The sequence below is a fragment of the Pollachius pollachius genome, assembly GCF_949987615.1.
Source record: "Pollachius pollachius genome assembly, chromosome: 1".
NCBI classification, from domain to species: domain Eukaryota; kingdom Metazoa; phylum Chordata; class Actinopteri; order Gadiformes; family Gadidae; genus Pollachius; species Pollachius pollachius.
The window spans coordinates 16,843,084-16,865,859 of record NC_136934.1 but is presented as its reverse complement, the minus strand read 5'-3'; the positions used below and the strand labels follow the sequence as shown (position 1 = coordinate 16,865,859).

General features: G+C 44.7%; 1 protein-coding gene across 2 annotated transcripts in view; it reads left to right on the top strand.

Moving 5' to 3' along the window:
• ccser1 (coiled-coil serine-rich protein 1) overlaps positions 1–22,776 on the top strand; it is a 99,025-nt gene that overhangs the window by 42,464 nt on the left and 33,785 nt on the right. For both annotated transcript variants that reach the window (XR_013811926.1, XM_079738575.1), the window contains exons 9-10: positions 4,589–4,666; positions 9,226–9,306. Coding sequence is in view for 1 of the 2 variants with exons in the window: in XM_079738575.1 (XP_079594701.1) it covers positions 4,589–4,666; positions 9,226–9,306 (159 nt within the window). In the remaining variant the exon portion in view is untranslated. The remainder of the gene's footprint in view (positions 1–4,588; positions 4,667–9,225; positions 9,307–22,776) is intronic.

The window sequence follows — 22,776 nt, the reverse complement described above, 5'->3', positions numbered from 1 at the left end:
ACTGTTTCCCAAGGACAGCAGAGGATTGGAACGTCGTGTTGAGGACAGCAGAGGATGGGGATGTCTTGTAGACTGTTTCTCAAGGACAGCACAGGATGGGGACGTCTTGTTGACTGTTACTCAAGGACTGCAGCGGATGGGGGCGTCTTGTTTTCTTTTTCTCAAGGACAGCAGAGGATGGGGACGTCTTGTTTATGACAGCAGAGGATGGGGACGTCGTGTTGACTGTTTCTCAAGGGCAGCAGAGGATGGGGATGTCTTGTTGAGGACAGCCGAGGTTTGGGGACGTCTTGTTGACTGTTTCTCAAGGGCAGCCGAGCACGTGGGAGTCATAGGAGGGACTCTCCACCCATTCATTTGAGGGTTGATCTCGTCAATCTCATTTGCATTGCAACGCGCTCACCTGCATGCCTCCTCCGCCGCGGGGCCAGGGTCTCTCCTTTCCGTGCAGAGCTAAAACGTCAGTCTTTCATTATGATCCCTTCCCTTTGAGTGTTTTCGTCGCGGCGCTCTCTGTTCAGCGCTGTCAACAAGCAGAGCAGGCGGTCGCCATGGCGCTGATTGATCACAGGTGCGCCACTTCCCAACGCGTGGGGCGCTGCGCGCACAGCGGTCCGCGCCGATGTTCTGCTACCTTCACCTTCACCTGTGGAGGATGACGCACGTGCGCACACAAGCACGCCCACACGCCCACGTACCTACACACACCAGCGCTCCGCACATGAATCTGATGAATATGAAGAACCAGATGTCTTTTTATTGAAATTGGCTCGAGGGGACAGAGGAAGCCTAAAAAGAACGGAGCAATAAAGCCCGTCAACTAGTCGTGTTCTCTGAGCGCTGGGCAGACAACAGACGCTAAGAACAGACGTCGGTGTCTTTTTCTGCATTCCACTTTATAGTACATTCGGCTCAGGAGCTTCGTGCAAGTTGTCCTCCAACATCTGATGCAATTGAGGGTGATTTGGTTCTTTCTTTGTTTTGCTTTTTTTATCAGAGAGGATGCTGGTGCAATATGTGCCGTGTAAATATATGATATGATGAGATTAGAAATTATTAGAAAATACATTGGTAGTTCCTCTCCACTTGCTATTCAAAGCGAAATGTCGATAAAGGATGTATGGTCTCTGGTGTGAGACGATATCTACCTCTACGTGTTGTTTGTTATGTCTAGGTTGTGACATTTTTTATATTCTTTTGTATTTTTTCCCATCGGAAGAAGTGTGGCACCTTTTCAATTTTCCTCAAATGAAAAACAACAAGAATACACCTTTTTGTTTGTTTGTATGTCCACAAAGGAGCAAAGCCTTTCAAAGTATTCACAATGCCCCAGAAGTTATTTCCTGTGTTTTTCCCAGTGTCGGGGATTAGGAGGCAGCTTGATGGACTGTTCCAACAAAGAAAGATATTTTGGGCGGAGCAAGCAAAATGTAGTCATTTTACATTTCAAATCCTTAAATTCATATCACACCTCTAAAATCTGGAACACAGGTTTAAGAGTGAAATAACTTTGGAGCAGATTTATGTCCATTCCTTTGGCCATTTGTTATAAATAGGTAGTGCAGAACCCCCTACATCTATCAGAAATGATCCTCAGTGCAGCGACATTAGAAAAAGAAAACCCACACGTAGACTTTTCGTCAACCACCATTTTCTTTTCTAGGTTCTAGGTATCTGAACGTTTGTTAAGATGGCAGGGAAAAATAGTATGAATGTGCTTCCAGTACATGAACGCTGAGGATATTAAAGCCTAACAGAAAAATGACCATTCCGTTTTACTATTCTGTTTTCCTGGATACTCTCCAAAGCAAGTGACATTTAGACCCATGTCATAATGGAGCAAGTAGCGGTAAGGCATTTTGCTCACGGATGCCTAAAGGTAAACTTCAGAGAAGGGTTTCGGTTTTGCCTGGAATGGTTTGGCTGGGAGACAACCATCATCTGTCGCTGGAGTGGCAGTGTGCCTTCTTCTCTATGAGGTAGGGTGAAACAAGGGACGGAAAAGGTTAAACTCGGGGTAAGCAGGGAGAAGGAGCTCTGGGTTTATTTGAACCGCATATCACGTCTCAGGGTACCACGGAACATGTGCTCATGTGACATTTGTTCATACAATGGCAATAACCGAAATGACATCACTCAGGCTTTAATAAAAGTGCTAGTGCGTGTCATCGTGTGAAGGTCACCTAAACATCCAGCACTTTGGTATTGGGCCCTGTGTGGTCTACTGGGAGAATGTAACATTTCGGTCAGTTGTCTGTCAAATGCCTCCCCTTTTTACTCTCGCTCTCACCCTCATCCTCACTCTCTTTCTCACTCGCACTTGCACGCGCTCTCTCTCTCTAGCTATCACAACCACTCAGTTTATATGTGTATTCTCCTTAGTTGTGTTAGACCTCTTCACCAACTGCATGATAACACATGGCTTTTCAAGCCCTGTTAAGCCGTGTCCCAAGTCATGTCTTAAAGGAAAGCTAAAAAGCTGGACAAAAACAGAATTGCATACCTGCATTGTACTCTCAGACAACGCATGCACATGCTGTATGTTGAATGTAACGGGGTCTTTTTAGTAAACCAGAGCATTTATTTCCATTGCAATAGGCTGATCCCAAACAGCATGTTAGTGGTTCCAGTATACAATCAAAATGTCTTAAGTGCATTTACAGTTATGTTTTCTAAGGTAGCATTACCTTATTACTAATCATGGAGAATAATCATATGTTAATGTTGTACATTTTAATTGTATATTCGTAATGTTTCATGTTTTGGTGTGACTTTTTCATTATGCAGTTTTTCTTACTATTCTTAAGAGGCATCTACTTTTGACCCACCTCTGCAAAAGGGATTTTAACCATGATTGGAATTTACAATGCATAAAATTATCTTGTCTGACACATTCTGCATTAGGGAAAAGTGTTATTATATTATATAGCTCTGTGGATTCAGTCTTTTGTTCTTTCCCTTCAAACTGTCTTTGTTGTTGAATTCCTCAGAAAAAATATAGTTTAAACTCTCATCAAGGATATCTTGTGTAGGATATACTTAAACTTTCGGCGAAAAAAAATAACAATCCTAGGAGGTGCCCCCGTGCCATGCATAATAAGTCATAGAATAATACCTTGACCCCTGTCACTCCCAATGCATCTCAATCTGCTCTGCCCTGCTGCTCCCTGTTCGAATGTGCTTTGTAAAGCATTCAGTGGGCCACAGGGGACATTATAAACACATTAGACAATGAATAGTTGTGTATGCGTAAAATACATCTGTATTGATTTTCGACCTTACATAGGGAATGTTGGTTTTGATATGTTCAGATGGAGTTTCTTCCTATTGTGTGTTAGTGGGGAGGGTTCAGGGAGAGAGTCGTATGCACCATCATCAGAGGTTGGGTGGAGGATGCTTACACAACGCTAGGGTGCGTCTCCCTGCCTCTCTTCCTGTGCATATGTCCTTCAGCTCGATGGCTCCCTACGGCCTGCTTGTTTGAGACCGCCCTGCCTCAGGCTGGCTCTGTCCTCAACCTCTACTGTATATCTCTCCCTCACTCCCTCGCTCTCTCTCTCTCTCTCTCTCTCTCTCTTTTTTGTCCTTGAAGAACAATCTCATTCAGTCTGCCTCTCATTCTCCCCTTTCTTCCCATCGCTCTTTCTTGTTTACACCTCAACCCTTTAATGTTCTCCTCTCCCACAACACTCTTGCGGTACTCTTGCATCTCTCCTTGTTCACCTTTCTCCCACTCTCCTGTCTTGCAATATTGCTCATGTTCTCAGTTTCATAGTCTTCTGTTTCTATCTCTTTTCTATCTCTCTTTCTCTCTATCTCTCTTTTTCAATCTCTTTCTCTGCTTCTCTCTTTCTCGCTCTTTTTTTCTCTCCCTTCTTCCCTTCCCTTCCCTTCCTTTTTGTCTCTATTTCTCTACCTCTCTAGCTCTTCCCTGACCTTCTTTCTCTCCTCCGGTCTCTCTCCCTCTCTCTCTCTCTCTCTCTCTCTCTCTCTCTCTCTCTCTCTCTCTCTCTTCCCCCTCCATCCTCAGAGCTATGTCCTCTGACAGGACAGGGTCATAGTTAAGTGCCGTGTGCGTTCTGCACTCCAGCTACAGGGCCACCAGAGCCTGAAGCTCTGGTGTGCCACCCCCCAAACATCTCTTTGTGATTGGGGGGCGGTTACAGGCCAGATATTGCATTGATCGTTGTCAGTATCTTACTGCATTCTTTAATGTAACGTGATTAAGTTAACATGCTGGAGCGTCATGTGACTAATATTTCTCATGCTAATTAAGCTAATGCGGTTGAATTGGATTACATTGAGAGGGGTGTGAGAGATAAAGAGAGCTATGGTTCATAATACAATATTCACATTGCACATGGATAGCAGCAATTTAAAATAAGTCACACATAGATAAAATCCCTACACACTAGTTGCACACACAGTGCCTGAATTCTCCCAGCCTGTCTGCAAGATGTATGTCTAGCTGTAAACCCCGAGGCTACAGTTTTCCTTCCTGTGTAACACTGTTGTTGTTGTGGTGTGTGTGTGTGTGTGTGTGTGTGTGTGTGTGTGTCTGCACACACGCGTGTATGTGTCTACCCAGGATCTCAGCAGAGAGGAGGCCCTTCTTCAGCAACTACGGGAAAAGGACGAGATCATTTTCCGTCTTCAGAATGAACTGGTGAGATTAAACCACAAGACGCACACACACGTGCATACGTAAATACATAGAGGGACACACACGCACACACACACCTACCCTGATGGATGCCTAATGGAACTGATGGGGCTGATGTTTGAAACTACAACACAAAGCACTTTGTCAGAAAGGTTGTTTTTTCCACTCAACTTTGTTGAAACCTATCCGTCACACACACCCCTGACCCTTCCTTGACACCAGATTGTAGAATATCTCGATTTTCACCTCCTCCACTTTCTTAAAGTTATATTACTTTATGTCTGCCCTTGTCCTCTCTCTCTCTCTCTCTCTCTCTCTCTCTCTCTCTCTCTCTCTCTCTCTCTCTCTCTCTCTCTCACTCTCTCAGTATATGCAATGAATTATTAAAAGTAGCTTGAATGTATTTGAAGGCAATGCGCAACATGGGAATGGATTGGAGTTGAACCATCAATATTGAGTAGGTCTGATTTGTTTATTTTATTAAAAATCCTTTTCATGCAACTAATTAGACAGCCTAATCTAAATATTTGAAACACATTGTTAATGTACATAACAAAACAGAAATGCATTGAGTCAGAAAATATTTAGTTCTGGAGCTAATCATTTTATGACGATCAGTATTGCTGATTTTACTACAACTAGTGTTGAAGTAAAGAAATAGTGTTTAAAAAATATACATACTATTTTAAGTTTACTATATATATTTTAGAATTCACTGTGTCGCAGCAATCTCCTCGGGCAGTACTGCTCCATGACTGCATCCAGTATGTAAGGCATCAAATACTTCAGTCACTTCTATCTCTCCTCTTGCTCTTGGCTTTCCCCTGGCCCATGTCTCCTTCTGATTCAGTGTAATGCAAACATTGCACTGGGCCCAGGGCTGTGCCAGGCGGCATTCCAGACTTCTGAGGTCCATTCCATTGGCAATACTGATCAAAGATTTGCGACGAGACTACTTGCAACATGCGATTGCTTGCAAGAGATTCATGGGATAATGTTCTGAAACTGGGCCCTTCACTTCCCTGCACCGAGAGCTTTGAAAGCTGTAAATGCACCAGCTTTCAGTTATTCTGCTCGCCTTTTTCCGGAATCGACTGGAGGAGTTGGTGAGACCACTCATTAAAAAAACCCCACCAAATTCAAGGACTGTACTTCTCTTCAAGAGAGACAAATTACGCAGCGCTGCTGTGCTACAGGTGAGAAACGATATAAAAGGGGTGATATTTCCTGATATTTCATTGCAATGATTTCCCGTTTGAACATAAGGGGATACATGTCTTACGTTTGGTATTGCACAAACAAGTCACAGTTGTGATCCATTTCCAGCAATGTATAAATACCAGTGTAGATACTTTAATAAGGTCAATACGTTCCAAAACCTAAATCTCTTGAGGTTCCATACAATGGCTTCAGACGCAAAGTAATAGTAACACAGCTACCATCTCTGAAAACATTTTTTCTTATTGTAAATCTTTGATCTGAACTGGGCTTTAGTTACCTGCCAAAGCTAGGGTGTTTTGTTTCATCATATCTTTTTTCTTTATTTGCTTACTTTTTTTTTTTACAATTAGCTTTCACTATCTTCCTCACATTACAAAATTCCTCCTACTCCTCCTCCTCCTCCTCCTCCTCCGGCTTGTCTTCTTCCTGTCCCTTCTCCTCCTCCTCTTCCTCCTGCCTTCCAGCAGCAATTCTTTCTTTCTCTGTTTCTGAGGAGCTTCTCTCCATTTCTCTGCTGCCTCTTGTTCCTTCTTCACCAGTAAAATCACTAAATATCTGCTCCTCAGGGCACGTCTATGACTATCAATCTTTCACACACACGCGCACACACCTCCCCTCACTAACAAGTCACCGTCACATCTGCTCACAGATGTAGATGGAGATGTATAAGCATTGAGAATCTACCAGGATTTTGGTTGCTTACTACGAGCTATGTGTTCCCATGCCAACAGTGTGAATCCCTATCCAGGCATGTGTCTGTGCTGCCACAGCCCTGCCATCACATACCAGCTACTCCGCTTAGGAATATAAGGCCCCTGTCCCATACACTCCATCCGCAGATTTGTTACAACAGGATGTACTGTCTTAACTAACCCAAAGTACCGCTGCCTGCGTGCTGATCGTAAGATAGGGGAAATTATAAATACTATCAAGGCAGTTGAAATTAAAACAAAGAATATATTTGCGATGCCTGAAGACTGAAGAATTAGTTTCAGTTATGGTTACCTCAAGTGTCATTTAAAGAGGCGTGGTCATATATATATCAGTGTTTAACAACACAAGGAAAAAATCAAAGAGCTCACCCCATAGTTCATAACGGCCCGTGCTACATTTATTGAGTTGCTGAGTAACAAGTTTATGCTGCTGTTTCCATGGGATACACAGCATGGCAATGGGACAAAATTTGGTGTTTTGCTGTTGTTATCTGAAATAAATAACATTTATTTTCTAGAAATATTCTCACTGAATTTGGTAATGGCTAGAAATAGCTAGCCCGAAATGGCTTATAAAATCACTGATGGATTTTATCTGACCTTAGACTCGAGTCAAGTAAAATCCCAATTTGAGGCACAATCCAGGCTTCTTTGTTCCGCGCCTTCTGCCAAATGCAGAGGTAAGAAAGTGTAGTGGCTCAGATGTTCGACTTCCAGCCGAAAGGTTCTTGGTTCGCTCCCCAATGTCCGCAGTGTTACCCAAACTGCCTCCTTTAGCAAGATGCCAAACACCTACCTGCTAATTAATGACACTACAAAAGACTTGCTGTAAATCGCATGGATGAAAATGGCTGCTAAATGTCTAATACTTCCCTTTACTTTTTACGTGTGTGTTTCACAGGCTCCAAATTAAACGCAAGAGTGGAAAAGTACCCGCCAAGCAATTGTTTGATTACGTAACCCTGTGTTTCATTGTGTTAACTGTGTTAAGGTGTTACATCTGGGACGTGAGGTTCATATACACCTGAACGCGGAGGTTCCGGCTGCGGTTTAGTCTGAGGAGCTGGGTTTTATGTGGGATTGAGAGAGAAAGTCAGTCAGTTTGTTGTTTCCCATATCCAAAAGAGGAGAAATGCGTAGTGCGGCTAAGTCGCTATAAAGACGCAGCATTTCACATTGGAAAGGGCAGCTCATCGCAAGCTCTCTTTCTCTCTCTCCCTCGCACTCCCACGGCTCGTCTCCTCCCCGTACCTTCTGTTAAATCTGCCAGTGAAGAGCCCTTAATTATTTCTCCTAGAAGGACCTCCATGCTGGCCGCCAAGCCAGAGCTGTCACGTTTTATGAGTTCCCCCCACCTATGCCAGCTCTCTCTGGTGAAGTACTGCGCTCCAACGGCAACTTTTTGTCATGGAACACTTCTTCCCCCCATCCCCCCATCCCTCCTCTCCCCGGCGCACCCTTCCTCTAACCGTGACTAATCAACAGATTTAGATTGTAACTCGGCCTTGAAGCCAGCCCGTTATGAGGGGCTCATTGTAATGTGCGCAGAGTTAAGGTGAAGGTCAGAGGAGGAATTTAACGCATGCTCATCACTTTTTGTGCTCCCGCAACACCTGTTCTCTTTTATTTTGTTAAATAATGGTAATTCATTAAGAAACCCTCTGAATATTTAATAACCGGCACATAGCTCTTCTTAAAACCCTGGCCCCTGAGGGCCGGCGCCAAATGATGAGGGGAATTGTTATTCTCTCTCTCTCTCTCTCTCTCTCTCTCTCTCTCTCTCTCTCTCTCTCTCTCTCTCTCTCTCTCTCTCTTACTCTCTCTAACTCTGTATCCCTCTTACTCTCAATCTCACTCTTGGAATCTTTGCTCAATCTCTCTAACTCACTGTCTCAATCCAGCTCTTTTTCCATTTATTTAAATCTTAACTCTCTCTCTCTCTCTCTCTCTCGCTCTCTCTGTCTCTCTCTCGCTCGCTCTCTCTCTCTCTCTCTGTCTCTCTCTCTCTCTCTCTCTCTCTCTCTCTCTCTCTCTCTCTCTCTCTCTCTCTCACTCTCTCTGATTCCCATGAGGCAGTGAGAATTCAGTCCACCTGAAAGAAAAAACAATCAACCAGAGATGAGGCCAAATCAAGGGTCCGGTTTGGATTGATTTTTGGCTCGTTGGAAGATGCTGTATTTGAGGGAAAGAGGCCAGAGCAGCTTCTCCTGCCAGTCTTTAAATCTCACACCGAGAGCCCGTGAATTAGCAGCTGGAAAAACCTCGCGGCCGGCCCGCTGGGCCTGTCACCGTTTTTATTAGTCCCTCTCCTCTGCTGCACTTTCTGGAGAGACCCAGGGCCAATATCTGGCAGCAACAGAGCTTCTGTGCATCTCGGAACTGCTTTATGTCCTGTTCGATATCCGGGGGAAGTGGTGAAAGGGGGGGCGGTGGGAGGGTGAATCAGGGTGGGTGCTGGTGTCAGGGGTACGGTGGAGCCTTTTAGTGTTCGACTTTTTTTCTTTTAGACATTTTTTTCCCGCTTGGGGCTGAGGGTGTAGTTTTGAATGGGTGTGGCACAGAGGTTGAAACGCGAAGCTGAGAGGACATGACTGATGGGGCGGGGGGGTGTTTGTGGTGTGTGTGCAGGAGAGTGCCAAAGCTGCCCTGAGGACGAAGGACTGCCAAACGACTGACCGTACGACACAGACAGAACACACCGGCCCTGAGGTGAGCTATAGACAAGCACGTGTACACACACACACACACACACACACACACACACACACACACACACACACACACACACGTCTACCTACACAGACACACACCTACACGCACATACACACACCTACACACACACAAACACACACACACACACACACACACACACACACACACACACACACACACACACACACACAGAGAAAGGCCTACAACATGAAGATGTGGCCATTATTTGAAAAGAGTACACCTCTCTTTATGCTGATAGATCATGTTATTTTTCTCTTCTGTTCTCTTCATCCTTCTTCCTCTCCATCCATTCCCTCTACTGCAACTATTGCTTTTAATTTTTAACAAGCAACCTTTATATGCTGAACAGAACAGGCCATCAATTTTCCTCTCTCTGCTACCTTTACATTTTCTGGGTCCTTTTTTTCCGATCTTATCCCCCTTGAGTGCATTCACTTAATTTGTCTCATAGTTGATTCCCTGACCCCCCTTCCAGCTGTCCTTCCTTCCTTTCTTCCTTTCTTTCTTCCTTCAATATCTTGCAATTTTCCTTGCTTTCTTCCTTTCCTTTCTCCCTCTCTTCCTTCCTACCTTCCCAGCCTGCTTTCTCTCCTTTTCCTCCTTTCTTCTCTTCTTTGCTATGATATGGTGGCACATCTCGCTTTGCACCCGCAGAAGCTTTAAGGAATAGAGAAGTTGCTTCTAATCCATCAGGTTGTACCTATTTATCCCTAAATAGATACCGTTCTGACATTGATATTGTTGGCCCCTCGCTCACCAGTGTACGAGGAGAAGGGGCTGCCGTGAACACAACCCCCTCCCTCTCAGATGACATGGCCTCTTTGGCTGCGCTAGGGGCTGACAGTTTGGGAGCGCAGCGGACTTAATGGATGACTGTCTAAAAATGGCCACCTATTAAGGAAACAGTAGCGAAAGTTTGGGGGTTTGTGTCCCTTGCTTCCTTTGTGATTTATTTATTTATTTTATTTCTCTTTTCAAGTCATTTTGTCATCATCTCTGCTTCTGAACAATGCAGTCCTTTCTCTATGTTATCGCTGCCGTGCCTAAAGATGACAGGAAATGCCGTCAAGGGGCTAAAGCTTTGTCATTGTGTAGGAGAACAGATACACAGTGCACTGATCTTGTATAGTGTGCACGTTCACACACACACACACACACACACAAACTCGCGTTCCATACATAAAAGGAAGTGCCCATATGCCCTAGGGATAATAGAGTTGCATGTACTTTTGAGCATAAAATCTTACCCACTCAAGCTAAGAATTAAAACTGTCAAGCAAAACATCGACTTGAAACCAAACCACACCATTTTTACAACCACAGATGTTTTCTATTTTATCTGCTAATATTGCTTGTATAGATTTAGTGCACAAACACTGTTTTTTTTACTTATGACAGTGACAATAAAATCCAACCTTTTTAAGCAGTTGTTACCCTTTTGAGATATTGAGTATAAGTTCCACTTTCCGTATTTGAACACATGTTGCTCTCAGAAAGGAATTGAGGTCAATAGATTTTTTCAGTCTGGAGATGAATCACTTATCTAGCCTCACTCAGTGTCTCTCAGCACTTCTTCTCCTTCACTTGCTATCTCCACTCTCCATGACTATGGTTATTCGTAAAGCCTGTTTGTCTTTTTCTTTTTTTTGTTGTTGTACACCATCTCCCAATAGTTTTGGAATGGACTTTAGTCTCTCTCATGCACATACTCAAACGGACACACACACAGACACACACACACTCTATTACTGCTTAAAATATCTCCCTGGCGCCTTTACTGCCTAATGCACTTTTTTTCCTGAATACAGATTGAAATGGCTTTGAGTAATTGCTAGTTTGCTAGTTTGGAGACTAATGCAAGAAAATTCATGGGTTTGTCCTCTCTTGCTCTCTCTATCACTCTCCCACAGACAAATGCATACACCTTCTCTCGCTATGTCTCTCTGTTCCCCGCTCTCCCGATGCCATTAGTCTTGTATTATATCATCAATAAAACTCCTTTTGAACGTGTCCGGGTAAGTTTTGTCAAATAGGTCGCATTTAGGATGCAGACAGTATAATTCACCCATTATTGGGTGTTTCTGTGTGTGGCTCTGTGTGGCCATGTCTCAGACAGCATTAATCTCTTATTATTTACCTTGTTGCTCTTAAGAGCTCTGGCATTCAGTTCTTAAATTGAACTTTCTTGGCCTGAATTTGTAAACTTTTTGCCAACTGCTTTTGCCTCATTCAGTCTAATGTGTCCAGTGTACTTACCGGTGAGTATGTAGGTATGTATGTACAACGTTTTTTGTTCGGTCTGCAATTTTGGAGAATATCTGAATAATTTCCAGTAATCTAGTAGCCGGGCAACCATCTGCAGGCTCATGTTTTTTTTTGCTCTGAGTAATAAGATGACAATACAGTGACTATACACAGTGTCCTATTGGATGGCTGACACTGATATCTCAAATGTTTCTTTGCTCTGATTGGCTTTAGGTCTATCCAATTGCATACAGAGGCATTTTGCTCTACGCCTGTTGATAACGCCCCTTGAAAATCAAAACAGGATCCCAGAGGTTCCAGAGTAATACACATTTGCAAATTGGTCTGGCCCTGACTGGCTAGTAATCTAGATAAATTCTGTTTCATTCTTCAAAACTTAACTTACGTACTTCAGCCAAAGACATGATATGCTGTCTGGAGCCAATATTCCTCCATCCTAATTGGCTAGAGTAGATCGACAGCAGTCTCTCCTTAACAGTTGAAACTCCAAGCGCCGAGAGAGTGATAACGACGAACCCCAACCTGTAACCGCCAAGCTGCAAACGGTTCTGGAAGCAGCCGACACAACCACACTGATCGAACCGCACTCATTACAGTCCGCAAGCGATATTGGCCCCTAATCAGTGTTACTTACCGACCACTGTGATTACAAAGACCGCAGGGACACGGAGAGGGGGAGGGGTTTGGGGGACAGGGTAACCTTGCCTTCGCCACAGCTCCGTGATTAGAAAGCCGGGGCTGTGGTCGCACCGTATGGCGTTGCTATTTATTGTAGGACCAGTCCGCGGCTATCTATTCCTCCTTATGCTCCGTTCCCCTGAGTGGATGTGCTGTTAATTAGAGGAGCAGCTGGCTGTCCGTTAGCACCGAGCAGCTAGCGGCGCAGGTGACTTTACTCAGCAGTAGCTTACAGCGTGAGTGGCCTGGTTTTTAGCCCACCTCCCTCTCTCTCTCTCTCTCTCTCTATTTCTATATCACTCTCTCTTGCAGCGCAGACCTATATAGGTTACCCCAGTCCCGTGCTTTGAGGACAGTCCGCTATAGTGACGGAAAGTGTGTCTACAAGTGGGGCAGCTATTTCTACCGCTTCTACCGTTTCAGGAGGTCAACCCACGCCCACCATCACAGCCACCACCCAACACACGCACCCAAACATGCACACTAACGCAAGCACGCACGGATGCGAGTGCGTTTAAACACACAAACCCATTCCCCTTTCTATTTTTTTTGGAGCATCTTCCTCCTTTCCCAAGTCCTACTGCGGCTTTTCATGTCTTCCTCAAAGTACACAAAGTCAGCCCTCAAGAAGTTTGGGTGCTTCTCTTCTCTCTCCCTCTGTCTTATATCTTCTTTTCTTTCTTCTTCTCTTCTCTCTTCGCCTCTCCTCTCCTCTCCTCTCCTCCACTCCTCTCTTCTCCTCTCTTCTTCTCATGTCATCATCTATTCTCTTCTCCTCTCTCCTCATTTCCTTGCCTCCTCTCTTCTCTCCTCTTCTCTTCTCCTCTCCTCGTCTCTTCTCCTATCATCATCTCTCTTATCCTTCTCTTATCCTCGTCTCTCCTCTCCTCTTTTCCTCTTCAGAAACACACTAGGGACAAGCCTGTCCTGCTTTCCCCACATTTGGATCGCCCATCTTGAGCACTGCTTTTTATTAGCAAGAACACTTTCGAAAGACCACAAATCTCATTACCCCGGCCTTGTTGTGACTTTGGCTGGTGCAGAAAAGGCAAAGTGGAGAGGAAGTGTTTACTAATTGGTCAAGGTCTTATTTCCTTTGGTAAACACATAAAACAATTTGAACTATTTTCCGACTATTCTTTATTCTTAACCCAACAGAGTTTTCGCAAGAAACCAAGGCATCATTTTAAACTCCTTGTGCTTTATTATAAGGTTTCTGAATCCTCAAAAGACCGGTCCTATCTTTGGAGCGAAAAATGGTAGGATCAAAAAGATAGAGAGAGAGAGAGAGAGAGAGAGAGAGAGTACAGATGGGGTTTGTTTCTTTGTCTCTTTCTACCTTATTTCTCCTCAATCTTTCTCTGCTCCTGTGATTGTGTGCATCGATTGATTCTGTGCCAAGTTTTTCAACACCAACACCTTGATTCGTCTTCCTACAAGTTGACAACTTGTTAGTAGAGCAAGCTCTGAGAACAGGGGTGTTTTATCATGTGGATATTTGCACACACACACACACACACACACACACACACACACACACACACACACACACACACACAAAGCCTCTGGGTGCCTTTCCTCAATTCCACTTTTTCTTTTATTAGTGTAAATATCAACAGTTAGGTGTTACAAATGGTTGCTTGGTAAAATAAACAGACAAACTCGCTGCCCTGGTGCTCCTGCTAGCATATCCGTGACCCTAAGAATACTCAGCATTTATTTATCTCATAACAAGTCTTGTTCAGTACCACAAACCCCAGTGTGTGTATGTGTACATGGATATGCATGCATGCATAAATGGATATGCATGCATGTGCAGTCAGCGGACATGTTCCCTTCAGAGGCAAGGCTACACACACAGCCTTTGACACGGTTCTGCAAGTCCAAACTGCCACATGTGGGTGCTATACAAACATCTGCAGAGGTCCGCTAGAACGTCACTTTGGCAGAGCAGCAAATGCAGGCTTATTAGATTAACTATAAATTGGCCTTAAATGCATGCATCTCTTCTCAAAATTGTGAAAATTGTAGGTCATTTTCTGTTCACTAATTGGGTCAGTTCTATATTGAATTCAGTTCACACAGACTGAATGCTCACTTTAGTCTGTGTTAAGTGGGATTCAAGTTTTTTTCCCCCATTCAGTTCAGAACCCAGTGGATTCTTTTTTGCTCTAAATAATGAGGATGCATTTTTTAAAGGGGGTAGGATATCGTTTTTGAGTGATCATTCTCACAATGTTTTCATAATAAAGGTTTGATACCCATTGCCATCGCCTAACGGCCTCCTATTATGTGATAAGGGCTTTATGAAAATAGCGCTTATGGGTCATCCATTATCCTTCGAATGGCACAAAATGGAATTGAAAAAACTCAAAGACCATGGCACATGCAAGACTGATTACCTTTGCTCTACTTTGTTACACCAGTAATGCCCAGCAGTATTTTCACTAGAGATTTCTGAATGCGTCACCGGTATTCACTTGATTGCTAAACTGCCAAAAAAGGAAGAGACAAAAAACACAGACTAATGTCAAGCATTGTTTGAAATACACTTAAGCAGACAGGGGCTTGTATATATATATATATATATATATGTATATGTATATAGTGTGTATATTTTTAACCAAGTCAGAACCAATGGCTCAACGGCCGTTTGGGTTCAGAATCTGCCTGCAGTCTTGCTTTCTGTGCAATGGCAGCAGCAGAATGCAGTAGTTGCGGAACTGACATGTGTTAGCATAGCCGTGGCTAGCCTTATGCAGGGGCCGCACACTTTTATGAAGACCATTTGTTGAAGCTTTATATAGCTTGGCTGCAGGGCAGGGAAAGCCTGCATCAATATGTATGATGACATAGATCATGTGAATGTGTCTCTTCTGTGCTTTTCATAGCTGTACTCTCCTCCGCTGTGGATGAACGAGAAAGAGGGCCGAAGGCAGAGACAGGAAGTTAGAGAGAGAGAGAGAGAGAGAGAGAGAGAGAGAGAGAGAGAGAGAGAGAATGAATGTGTGTTGCTGGTAGCGACTATGTGGGCCCTGTAAACTGGATTACTTTCTGCCCTGGCTGAAGAGAGAAGAGTGTCACTTTTTCGCCCTACTTAGCTCTGTATTCTTGGACCTCTGTCGTTTCTGTTGCAGTAGTATCTCTGTCCTTTTTTTTATAGTCTTTTTCAACTGCCCAAACCATAACAGATCCTTTTTTTTCCTCCAAAATATGTATTTGGCTCTTATTAATCCCCTGGCTGCTCTGCCCTGAGCTTTCATTTGCCCCTCAAGCCGTCCATCTTCATATCTCTTTTCCCCTCCTTGATCATCCCACCTCTCCTTCCCCCCCATGCTCTCTATCTTCATGTCCCCAATTCTCAATCCTTTCTTTTTCTCTCCCTTTTTACTGTCCCTCTTTTCTTATCCATCTTTCTTGTCCTGCTTTGTCTTCTCTTCTACCGTCACCCTGTGCTTCTTTTCCCACATCTTTCCCCTCATCTTTCTGTCATCGCTCTTCCATGGCCCTTTTCCTCTTTTTCGCAATAGGTCAAAGCTTCCTCATTGTTAATACAGCTCCTTACATGTCTCTGCTCTCCTCTGCTCTGCTCTGCCCTACCCTCTCCTCTCTCCTCTCCCCTCTTTGAACCCATGATGCAGAGCGTTAGGACCTCTGTTCAGAACTCTGCGTCTGCCCATTACTTGTGTACTTGTGTGTGCATGTGTTTCCTTGTAAGCATTTTTTTATACAAGCGTGCACGTGCGTATGTGTGTGTGTTTGTGCGCGTCCATAGTGTGTTTTGTATTGGCGTGCAAAAAAAGTGAAAAGGCAGCCATATGTTATTCATCATCATCAATTTTTCCTTCTACCACACCCCAGAATGATTTATCTCTCACATGCCAAACCACAGAGAAGAATCTTGAAAGACTTTGCTAGTCACGTGGCTAATGCTTGGCGCTCTCGTTTGAATCCGTCTGATCCATGACTGATCACTTCAAGGGTTGTCTGCTGTCTGGAACACACTGTCAAATGTGTTGAGGTATTTTATTTATTTATATATATATATATATATATATATATATATATATATATATATATATATATGTATATATATATATATATATATATATGTATGACTTCTTCTCACTGTATCTAACAATACTCTGTGTCTCTTCATCCCCTTTCTGTCTCCTCATTGGTCGCCCCGTGTGTGTCGCTGTATGTTCTGTTTCCAGGGCAGCAAGGCGCACGCCGGCACATCTTTGTCGTCAAGGAGACAGCTGAGTGAGTGTCTCTGTTATGGCACCTGACTTGACCCGCCTGTAGTGGTGGTCCTGTGGATCAGTCTGCAGGGGGTCTTCAGAGCGATACTTGGTTATCATGCATGGCTCCTCCACCCAATTGACTGCAATCACACTGACTGTGTGACTTCACATGTTCCAATCACTCAAGTGATTGGAAGGATTTATTCCATTTATGAAGTTTTATTCGAAATTGAGTACAGAACGATCCCCTTAGTTGCGGTTGACATTCTAATAATGTCCTCAGTCAGTTACTTTATTACTAATTCTCTAACCTATGACTATTAAGTGTAACTTCCTTCATAAAAAGAACCGGCAGACAGATATTTGAATGGTCTTCGATCAAGGGGAATGTAAGACTGGATTGTCAGAGTTGTATGAGCACTACTGCAGAGTGAGCAGTAGAAACACAGGCTGGTGTGAGCCATGTGTGAGCATGTCAAGTCTCTGAGCATGAGGGGGCCCCTCTATTTGTAATGTCGTCTTTTCCTGTATCCTAGCCAGGAATGCTGCCTCCCTCTGCACTTATCCCCGTGCGACTTGACCCTCCAGAAATGATAACCTCAATTATGGTTCTGATCTTGTTGCGTTAACAGAACCGATATCGTTCGCATTGTATTTGTTATTCATTAGTTGCGTTGTTCTCTAATTTCATCCATTTTACTGTGATTAAGTTTCCAATAATATCAAACAACGTAATATAATTTTAAATGTATTGAGTATATAAACTGTACAGATCCTTAAAGTTGACTAGTGTTTCTTAAATACACAGTAAAACAATTTAGGATACTATATACAGTGCGAACCAGCAAAGCGTTTGACCAGCTATAGATTTGGCTATGGTTATTTTTGGATGTGTGTGAGAGATGCTCGTTTCCTCACCTGATTTACCCTTTCTGTGGTACACAGGAGAAAAACAACCATTTATCTAGACATGAAATATGTAGGACCCCAATAACACACTTAACCTCCTTCCCCTTTCCAAGTAGCAGAGCGTTCAACCGACGAGTTCAGAGTGTGTTTTCTTTGCTGTATGATACCCTGCTCAGTGCACCTCATTGCTAGTAGTTGATATTACAGAGCTTTTCTGATGGATTATACACTTATGTGAGCATTAAAATATCATAGAGAAGGTTTATGCCCCCACATTGCATTGGGCGTGTCATTAAGTGTTCAATTCGAGTACTGATTGTTTTGTGTTTAGTTCCAGTACTGGTCGCTATTTGCTTCTTTCCAACACTGGCAAATACGATCTACCTTCTCTCAATAGCGATGTTCTGTGTTAGAATGAGCATGGTCCAGGTTCCCCTAGAGCCCCGGCCTGCAGCATCCATCCCTCCTTCTGTTTGCATTGAAAACCTCAACCCCTTCCACCGGACTCTTCACTGTCACCTTTAACCCCGACTGTCACAGCCCCTCGCATCCTCCTCTATTGCCTCTGTCACCTGTGACCGAGTAACGGGCTACTCATATAGTGTGCTCATACACACACCTATAAACACACACACACACACACACACACACACGCATACAGACACACACGCGCACACACACACCTTATGTGACACATATAAACATAGATATATATAAATAGACATATATATATATATATATAGACATTGACATATGTAGACACACACACACACACACACATATATATATATATATATATATATATATATATATATATATATATATATATATATATATATATATATATATATATTGGGAGAGAGGTGAAAGAGTGCAGGTAGTAATCCTGCGGTCCACTCCATGCTGGAGCCAAATTGTCCCCAATAACCAACCCGCACTGCCAGTCAAAAACTACTGCAGTGTGTGTGTGTGTCTCTCTCTCCTTTGTGCACATTTGTGTGTGTCTCGTGTGTGTGTTTGTGAGTGCATACGTGCGTGTGTGTAGCTCCCGCACCCTGGCTGGCAGCCAGAACACTTATCTAACTGTGATCCACAGCGCTGCTCGCTGTGACTTCTAATTATAGCCTGCGCCACTCAAACACACACACACACACACACACACACACACACACACAGCCCTAGCTGGTGGATGCTCTCCTGCCTCCCGTTCACACTAATGAGGCACCCCCCCCCCCCCCCCGAGGTTGTCTCTCCCACCGGGACCAGGACCCGCTCCCCTCGACCGCCCCCCTTCTGAGCTGTACACACAGAGAGAGAGAGAGAGAGGGAGATGGATGGATGGATGGATGGATGGATGGAGAGAGAGAGATAGACAGGCAGCAGGCTAGGGAAAAGAGCATCAGCGAGGTGGAGATAAGGAAAAAGAGCAGGAGAGAGCAAGGTGCATCGAGAGATAGAAAGTGGGGTGCATAGAGAACAAGAGAGAGAGGGTGAATGATGTGATGGATGGATCTGGTGATGTGTGGGACAGACAACATGAGGGCCAGGCAGAGCAGAGAGGACCAGAGTGGAGGAGAGGGGTTTGGGGGTAGGGGTTCGATGTGGGGGGGGATGAAAGGGGCTGCCGTAGGGGAGCAAAGGAGATGACAGAGGAGAGAGAGATGGAGTACCGAGACGCAGCCAAGAGATGGAGAGACTGAGGCAAGGGGGGGAGGCGGGGGCGAGGTTGGAGGCTTGCGTTGGCTTGTGGCGATAACGGGGAAGGAGAGGAGAGGGTTGGTGTTTGTTCTGTTTACTTATTAAAAAACCCAACACACCTCAGGTATTGTTTTTGTTTGCACCTAGCCCTTTTTTTTGGCTTAGCTCTTTTTCTATTCAGTGAGCTCTTTCTCTTGTCTTCATTTGTTGACAAAATGTGACGATAGCATGGCATGAAGATTTCTCCCAAGCCGAATAATTCCTGCATCACCTTAAGAAATGTTTACACTTTTAAGTACACGTTCAACGATTCCCACTTCATTACAACCAGTCAGACAAGATGCCTGCAGTAGAGCATTGCAGTGTGTGCGTCCGCAATGTAGAGCACACTTACTTTTCTCCAAAAGCTCCCTCAAAAACTTTTATTAAGACGGTGCCACCTCTGCCACCAGCCCTGCTCCCCTTCCCATTTAATGCTGACCAAGCAGAACACACAGAAGGGGACAGAATAGGGCCAGAAGGGCCCACTGTGAGGCGCAGTGGGCCGTCCTCCCCAGCTCACCCCACAGGGCCCCTGGGGCCACGCAGGTTAGGGGGGGGGGGGGGGGGGGGGGGGGGGGGGGGCTGAGCAGTCACCAGAAGGTATGTGGGTGTCTGTGTGTGTGTGTGTGTGTGTGTGATTGTTTTTGTGTCTGTGTGATAAGATCCGTGGCCCCGTGAACAACTTTCTCTCCCCGCGGGCAGGGCAGCGCGAGGCAGGGAGGCGAGCACCTAACTGGGCCCAGATGGCACCAACAGACAGACAGACAGACAGGGGGCGGGACGGGGGGAGAGAGGGCACGTAAACCTCTTAATAACGAAGTCCCTCGCCGATGACACTGAGTGTATAGCTTGGGGAGGGGTTGGGGAGAGGGTGAGAAGAATATGAAAGGGAAGGTGAGGTCGGGCGGAAGTCATGGAGACGGGGAGCTGATAAACAAACACAGATGGAGGGATCAGGAGAAAGGGCGAGAGAGAGAGATAGAGAGAGAGGAAAAGATGGAGGAGGAGTACTGATATACCAGAAAACACGGCTTCAGTGAGTGGAGAGAAAATGTGACTCGCGGCAGCAAGAGGTGGAGTATGCTTGCGGGGAACTGTAAGTGAGAGATGGCTAATAGAGAAGTGATAGGGGAGAGAAAGACATGGTCCTTCCGGCATTGAAATGTGCTTTACTGTATGTTTCTTGTTGTTTTTTTTATTAGTAACACAATCTGCAAAGGTTGAAAACACAGAGGAAAAAATATTCAATATAGAGTTGGGCCGACTGCAAATACTGTGGTGCGAGGTCTTCAATGAGCTTGGGAGCTGACCCATAACTGGTTTTATCATATCGACTGGAGCCCTCATTCTGACCCAACAGCTCTCCCCTACCTTTCACGGTTGATAATGTATTTTTTCCTTTCAATTACGACTCCTGCTCTCTGGATCCTTCCTGTTGGTTCCCGTTTGTCATCTGCCTCTCTCTGGCCCGCACATTCACTATCAACGACCATATTTGTGGCTTGAACATGGGTTTGTGGTGTGGTGGTTTGGCATTATTAGGAGCTCAGTTTAATTGCAAAAGTGTGTCCGTATGTAGTCATTTGTGAATGCATGTGTGTGTGTGTGTGTGTGTGTGTGTGAGTGTGGTTCTTTAACATGCCTCGCGGCAATCCAGGCCATTAACCTGCAGTTTTGACTTGGACTATCTTGGTAATTTCCTTTTCCCCTATATTTCTCTAAGGGCAAACGTTTCCCTCTGCACTCCTTTACCAGGATCCATTCCCCTCACTTTGATGCTACAGCCAGCTCAGCTGTGCCTGATATAACTTGATTGGCTGTTGTAACTTTTGTTATACCTACCTCAAAGCTAAGCTTTGAAACGCATGCATTATTAAAGTTGTGCAGCCAACAGATCCTAAGCCCCTACTCAGAATGCCTTGGATCACAAACCACCAGTAGGCACACCAACAAGTTCTCACTTTGTCATTGCCATGCTGTCCGAACTGCTCAGTTTCTTCAGGGCTTCCAGACACCTGACATGTACATAGAAACAACAACACCAGAGGTCACAAAGAGCAACGTAGGAAGAGCCGGGAGGGGTTCAGTCACCTTGACTGCAAGTAGATCCAGAGCAGTGAAACCACTATGAAATACTGTGACGTTGGGCCAGGGGGGTTTATAGCAGCCGCTCGTCACGTAACTCCACAACACTGAGTGAAAAGGCCTAATCAGTTGGTAAAGGGCTTCCATGACCTACATTTACAAAGCATTGGGAGAACAACCAACAGCCCTAGGCGTTAAAACCCCTCAGTGACCCGCCATTCTAACACAAGTCACATTCACACCGTTCACAAGGGCAGTTTGCCGCTCTGATGACCAGCGTGGCAGTCAGACACAGCCGTCAGATGTTGACCGTGTCTAATCCTCCCAGACCTGACTCGCCGGGGCCCAAACCCACGTCGGTTTGGCACCAGTACTCCTCCTCTGTTCTTTCATCTTGCCGCCCTCTCTTTCCTCCGCGTTTCCTCTCCCGTTCCCCGCTTCCTTGTCCAGACCTCCCACAGTGCTGGCTCTCTCTGCCCCGCTGTTCTCCTCCAGTCGACCTCCAATCCCCCGACTCATGTCGCCTCTGGTTTCCCAGAATGCACTTCAATACAACAGGCTGGATTGGAATGGAAGTTTTAAATCAAAGTTGGCGTGTGTGTGAGTGTGAGTGTGAGTTTTCTTCTTTATGTCACATCTTTAGTGCCTTTAAATGTCTGCTTTTTTAACTGTTGTGTGTGCGTGTGTGCAATGGCAATCAAACCCCTCAATCTTGTTTGGTGTGTGTTGTGTTATGGTATGAAACCGTGTTTTATGTGAGTGCATTGTTGATGCATGCATAAATCAAAACACTTTATTCATTTGCTATCTTCTTTTGTTATGTTTTCTCCAAAATAACAAGCCTATTCCATATTATATGGAATACTATATGAAGGTATATGGTACCATCATAATGGTATGTGTTATACCATGCCTTTCTGCTTCTCCAGTATGTATTTGGCTTGTTTTCAGGATGGTCCACATCACGTGCCCGGATCTGTCGGCACACATAACCGTTCCTCTCCATGTCAGTGTCAATGTGTCAGTCTGCTTCTCCCCTCCCTCCCCCCTTGGTCTGTATTCATGTCCATGTTCATGTCGACATGCAATGCAAGTAGTCCAACCTGACAATTTCACCTTAACGTCTTCATTTGTTATGTTGTCTTGTCTCATTTTCTTTTCTTGTCTTTCCATACATCCATTCATCCATCCATCCCTCCATCCATCCACACATGTCTCACTCTGTCTGTGCTGGAAGCAGTGAGCGGCATGTGGTGAAAGGAGACCAACAGGTAGGGTGCTGCTGTCTCATTCAGGTCATGCTACAAACCTTGGGCCAAATACTGGGATTAGTAACACAAATAGTTTTCTCATTGAAGCACATGCTTTTCTAAAGCCGCTTAATTAATAAAGCAGGTAGGGGTTTTAGGCCTGACCTTGCTCCAGGATGCTTATATGTAGACCCTGGGAATCAGGGTTTGGTCCAGACCCTTATGGCTGGGAGTCAAAATACCATGACCATTGGACTATCCTGCCCTTTTCT